Source organism: Molothrus ater, chromosome Z (genome assembly GCF_012460135.2).
Source record: "Molothrus ater isolate BHLD 08-10-18 breed brown headed cowbird chromosome Z, BPBGC_Mater_1.1, whole genome shotgun sequence".
NCBI classification, from domain to species: Eukaryota; Metazoa; Chordata; class Aves; order Passeriformes; family Icteridae; genus Molothrus; species Molothrus ater.
Window position 1 is genome coordinate 16321144 of NC_050511.2, and position 6331 is coordinate 16327474.

The following is a 6331-nucleotide window of genomic DNA, read 5'->3' on the forward strand; positions in this document are numbered from 1 at the left end:
CTCCTTAGCTTATTTTCCCACTCCTCATGATTTCAGTCCTGTGTCTCTCAGGACAATGATCACTGACTTGTAGCAGTGCCACTCTCATAAATGAATGCACTTATAAAAGTGCAAAGTATTGTGTAAATAATCTCCAGCCTTTCATGCTGGAAGTTATTTTCTTAATTCCCTCCTACTAATTCCTGTTGGTAAAATGAAGTGCTGCCCTGGGAAATCACTGCATACGGATTAATCGCTGCTGTCTTGATATTTTGGAAGGACACATTATTTATTACTTATGTTCTGAACACTTTGCAGACCATGATCAAGATTTCCAAAGAACACCCACCGGGTACAGTCCCCTTATGGGTTATCCTCCTGAGTATCTTCGCCGGACTCTTGATTCTTGCACTGCTTATATTTGCTCTGTGGAAGGTAAGCTGCACCTCCTTGTCTTCAGGAGCCTGAACAAACATGCTCAAATTCTCCATCATTTCTTTCTCATAACTAGAACCTCACAGACAATAATCTAATCTAGCTGTAGATAAAGTAGTAGTGTGTAATCTTGAAAAAATTACAAAATAACACTGTATTTTTCTAATGTGGAGTGAGCAGTGCTTCCTGATTGAAACATATATTACCATTATGTTAGGGAAAGAAAAATAAGAACATATTTTAGTATGAGTAAGGGTTTATTAAGGAATTTTTCTATCAGTTTTGGCTGTGACCTTTGTCAACTAGGTTTTTTTCTGTTGTGCAAGAGATGCTAGGCCCTGTGGTGTAAGTCTTGCCACAAGTGGGCACTCTTCTCCAGGCTAAATATTTTGCTCATAGCTAAGTTAGAAGGTTACAGCTTAAAAATTTCAACATGCATAATCTCTTGAAAATGTTTACATTATAAAATAAAATATTATTTATTCAACTGATTATCTGATTATGATTAAGCACTTTAATCCTTGACAATATGTGAGCAAAGCAATGATTCAGCACTCTACTATATATTAACGGTACTTAGTTTTTCTATTCCAGGAGAAACAGTGACATGATAAAATATTCATTAACTTTGCATAGCAGTGCAAATATTAAAATAGTAGTAAGACCTCACATGAATGTAACCAGTATGGTTTATATGGTTTGAGAAGTTCTTAGTAACTTTTTTTCTTTTTTGCAGGCTGGATTTTTCAAAAGGCCATTAAAGAAGAAAATGGAGAAATAAAAAAAAGAAAATAAAAAAGAGAAAATTTTGCTCAGGTCTGCCATCAAAATATTACTGTAAAATTATGAACTTATATGCAGTGGTTACAATGCTTTCCAAATGCTGGTGCATGAAAAAAACCCAAGTAGCGGAAAAACAAGAAGAAAATCAAGCACACATGCAAAGAAATTATGCAAAAAAAAGAATTAACAACCTTGCAGCATTTTGTGATCTTCAAGAATATACCTTTAAGCATTGCTCATTTCTGGAGAATAACTGAATTCAAAGATTCTAACGTTTTTGAATACGGAAAGTTTGTAATCATATTTTTATATACCTATGTATGTTGAATCATTTTTCATTCCAAATTACACAACAGGTCAGCTTGTATGTAGCAATCCCAGTCTTTTTTATCACCTTATGATTTTCAAAAGGAAAACGCATAATTTTCAAAATTCCCTCCTAATGTCAGTTCTGTGGAAGCAGATTCTCAATTCACAAGGCAGAACATGTAAACTTTGAGACTGCACCAAAAACTCTGTGATTGCTGATGCAATGGCAGCTCAGAAGACAGAAACACCTCCAGAATATTGGGTGAAAATTACTGAAATACCATGGATTTCCCTTTCTGCTCATTTTAGCATGTCCAGCTGAATGAAGGATACTCCAAGAAAGAGACTCTTATGGTTAAGGACCATAAAGAGTTGATCCATTAAACCACATAACTGTTTAAACTTGAAATATATTTTTGGCAGGCCTAAAAACATGCAAATCATTCAAGCCCATCTGATTGCACACTGTACTCAAATAAGCAGGGGCATAATTTTATCTGCAAATTGAAATGTCCATATTTATGCAGAAAATGTTTAGCGGCACCCTGAAAGTTTGACTCTTGCTGTATATCTTGGAGTAGCCAGCAGGGTGCTTCATAAACTGTCACTGTAAATTTCTTGTGTAGCTATTTAATCCAATGAATTTAAAGTGTACAAAATGAAAATTATCAAAAGAGCACAGACAGGAAATTCAGCACTGGCAAGCTTCTTCTAGTATTATAGGTCACAGCTCATCTTTATTACTTAGGAATTTAAGACGTGATGAAGAATTTGCATACTAAATAAGCACTTAAAAAATTATGTTTATTTTGTGTCAAAGATTAAAAGTTTATATGAGAATACACTGAAATGTAGATAGCAAAAGGTTTCTTTAAGAAATTTTTTCTTTCTATTTAGATCATTCAGTTTCTTCCTTTCTTTCATGCACTTGTCTTCCTCCCATGAGGATCTCTCCTTTAGGCTCATGGCTGTGCCATGACCTTGAGCGTTTCCTGTGTTTCTTGGAGCCACATGAAATTTACAGGAGAAAAAGGATGCATGCTGGCAAAGTGTAATGCTGCCTCAGCATGACTCAGTATTGATTGCCAGTAGATCAGAAAGTGCTGAGGAGGTGTTCTAAGATCTGTAAGACATACTTGTTGGCAGAAAAGCTTTGCCTTGCTAAGGAAGCCAGGAAAATTTGTTCCTCCTCTTGGGACAAATAGCACTGAGGAAAAAAAAAATCAGTTTTCCAAAAGGTTTTTGTTTATCACTGTCTTTATAGTAATAGCTTAAAAAGAGTAAAAATTTTTATAAACACTTATTTTTCAAGAAGAGAATATAGATTGGGGTGAACATGCTGACAAGTAAAACTCTCAAAGTGTGCCAGAAGGTGTTTCATTGCTTGGAAGGTGCTGTCCCTTTTCAGTACCTTTTATTTAGTTCCTAAGTTAGAGAAAGTGGCTATTGAGAAAGGCTGGCTTATGTGAATGCAACAAGTGGGATTGAGTTTGAAAGTGTTGGCAGTTTCTCCTGGTGTCTGTGGGAAAGGTGGTTATTTCAGAGCAGCAGTCTGCTGAAGGTAGCAGAATGAGTCAGAGGAGAGGGCAGAGCCCTCTGTGGGAACACTGTGGGTGGTTGTGCTTTGCAGAGCCTGGGAGATCTGCTGAGGCAGTGGGACGTGGCTGCTGTGCTCATCTGGACAGCTGGAAGGGCCCCCTGCCTGCAGGGGCTCTGAGCACAGAACACATGAATGGAAGCAAAAAAGTGACATAGAGGAATTTTAGATAGAAACCCTGCTTCATTCATTGTGAAAGAAACCAAAAATCTATTTGTTGAACTGTGAAGATAAATTAATACAGCAGTGATTTCAGTTCCATGTAAGATGTAGGTTTTACTTTAGAAAAATGTATTATTTTGCCCATTTGTTTGAAAGAATTAAATAGCACTTGTCACCACAGCATTTGAACATGTTGGAATTGTAATTTTTTTTTCTCACAGTATCTCTGAAAAGGCATAACAGTGTTGTTAATCTCTAATAAGTTTGTAAAGGAACAGAATTTTCAAGGAATTGTGACTCACCTATGCACATGTAGGAAATCTATGGTAGATGAGGAAATACTTGTATTTATTATTATTCATTCAGTTTGTTAACAATGAGGTCATTTTTCCTGGCTTCATAAAATTACTCACAAGTTGTGTAAGACACACGTAATTTTTAGGCAGCATACTTTTAAGTCTTTCACTATTTAGTTATGATAAGCTGTTAACCAGAGCTTTTCATTTTTCCCATGACATTTCATATATTATTTTAAAGCATCAGCCTAACTGAAAAATATGTAAGTCAAAAGAACAGTCTATTTCCCTAGAAGAAGACTATGCAACAATAAATCAATAGTATTTATCAATGTAGTGTATGTTTAAGATCAGTGTTTCATTTTAGACTTTCTTTGCACTGTAAAAACAGTAATAAGCTTTGTATAACCACACTGCTTTCCTCTTTCATGATGCTTTCTCTTTTTTGCACATTTGTCCTGTTATCATGTTTAAAATTATAATATCTATTTAAAAGATAAGTATACATACATACATACAAGTATGTCAAGGGGATAGCACTATAGCACATTATTCTTACACGATTCTTAGCCATTAGTAAACTTGTTATTTTTATCCATACTAGCCTTTCCACACAGCACTGGAAGAGCAGTATTTTACTGCTTTTCATGATATACAACAGAAAAACCTACTGAAAGCAATATTGCAAGCATCAGGAACATCTCACTTAAATTTGGCAGGCACTAAAGGTACCAGAACCTAATTTTACAGCATGTAACCAGTTTTATTCCTAAAAAGAGACACAATAGGGTTGTAATGTGATTCTAATAACTGTGAAGATAAATATTTTTTATTGAAGCAAATTTGTGTAAAAATTAATAATAAATTGGGTGTGTAAATAGAAATTAGGCAACTAAAGGATTCTGGCCCACCCAGCTCAGTTCCTAACTTCAGCACTGAAGTAGGTAAATTAATGGAAATGGACAATTTGCTTTTCTATAGGGCAGGGATTCTCTGCACTCCTGCCTCAATATCAGGTTGTTCTAGAGGTTGCTGATCCCATACATGCTTTTAGAAGCCTTAGGAACCAGCATCTCCATTGGAGCAGTCTTGAGCAGCTGCTTGTGCTCTGTGGGCAGTTCCTTTGCTTGTCTGGTTTCACTCTAAGTCATTACTATGAGCCATTACTACAGACACAACCCACATAGCCTGACCCCTTACCTGAGCCCTTTAGTACATATCCTGTGCTGAATCATTTTGAGCATAGTGTTCCTCTTCTTCAGAGCTTGAGTCAGGGGAATCCACCCTAAACTGAATCCAAGGGTTTTCATCTCACCTGACACCAAAAGGCTGGAGTTAGGGTCATATTCATCTAATGAATTCTGCATAACCTAATTGGTTAATTTCTTCAATTGCCTGTTGTATAGATGATGACCCATTCAAAAATAAAAGCAGATAGGATAATCAGAATCTACTGCTCTTAACTATACCACTTAACAGGAATAAACGGGGATTTACATACTTTTTAAGAAAACCACAACATTCTGCACAGCATTTTCTTTTTCCTGTAAAAGTATTCCATGTGCTTTATTGATTAAAAAAGAAATTAAGAGTCTAACAAGTCTCCTGTGTAGTTTGTTTACTTGTTATTGATATAAGAATAATATTAACTCATCTCAGCACCTAAAACCAGATTCATCTGCCTGTCAATAGAAAGGCATTGTAGAAACAAGCATTCTTGCACAGCATAACATCCAGGAAAGCTTGATGTGGTCAAGCTGTCAGAAATACATTGTCATTAGTTTCATGGACTTTGTGCTTATATCCATGTTTGAAAGCTTTTTAGAAGATCATATGACTTCCTGGCACAGAGTTGTTTCCATGACACTAAATAAAAGTTGAAAGACACATTTATTTGTTCATCTAACCATTCTTCCGGTCCAGAGATTCCTCTGTACAATTTATTCCTGTAACCCAAATAGCTTATGGTCTTGCATAATTATACATGAGTCTCATTAATGTCCTTAGACCTAGTAAATGTTTGTATCAAAACTTCCTAGAAGACAAAGATTATACCTTTTATATCACCATTAACTTTTAGAAAACATTACAAAATATGTAATAACTGTTCTCTCATTGAGGACTGCTTTGATGCTGAATCACAGTTTCTCTTAACAGCAACATCCTGTCTAGTCATGGGGGAGTGCTTACCAAATTTACTACTCTGTATGTATCTGATCATTAAGAGTTTGCTGGACCTTGGCCATGGGAGCTTTTCAATGAAAATCAGGGGGGAAAAAATCCATTTCTAGTTTTGGTTGGTTGGTCTAAATTACTTTTCAGTGGAATTAATGAAAACCAGAATCACTTCCTCACAGCAAGAACTGTAATGCGATGTGTGATTTTCGCAGAACTGGATTATAATTCATTGTGTTTATCAGAAGCAGGACTTAGCACTTCACAGTTCAGAGATAATATAATTTCATGCAATGGGTGTGGTTTGAGCCTTGTAACAATAAAGAGTCATACAGATTAAAGTGCTGATGAAGTTTTAGTAACAAATGGCTGATACCACAATTTAGACAGCACAATTGGATTCTGCTTTAAAAAGTGGGAGATAAAATGAGCTATCATCAGTGAAATCATGCTTTAGTTAGAAAGACTGAGGGTTGACACTTCAGAGATACTGGATTTTGTTCATTCAGTTTAAAAAAAATTGAGTGAAAGACCCTAAAAGACAGATTTTGATTCTGACTCTAGCACAATGGGGTAATAGAGCTACTTACTGCTT

General features: G+C 35.7%; 1 protein-coding gene across 1 annotated transcript in view; it reads left to right on the forward strand.

Moving 5' to 3' along the window:
• Positions 1-3445, forward strand: part of ITGA1 (integrin subunit alpha 1) — a 71687-nt gene extending 68242 nt beyond the window's left edge. The window contains exons 29-30 of the mRNA XM_036402815.2: positions 298-414; positions 1151-3445. Of these exons, the coding sequence (XP_036258708.1) occupies positions 298-414; positions 1151-1195 (162 nt within the window). The 3' untranslated portion in view covers positions 1196-3445. The remainder of the gene's footprint in view (positions 1-297; positions 415-1150) is intronic.
• The last annotated feature ends 2886 nt before the right edge of the window (positions 3446-6331 follow it).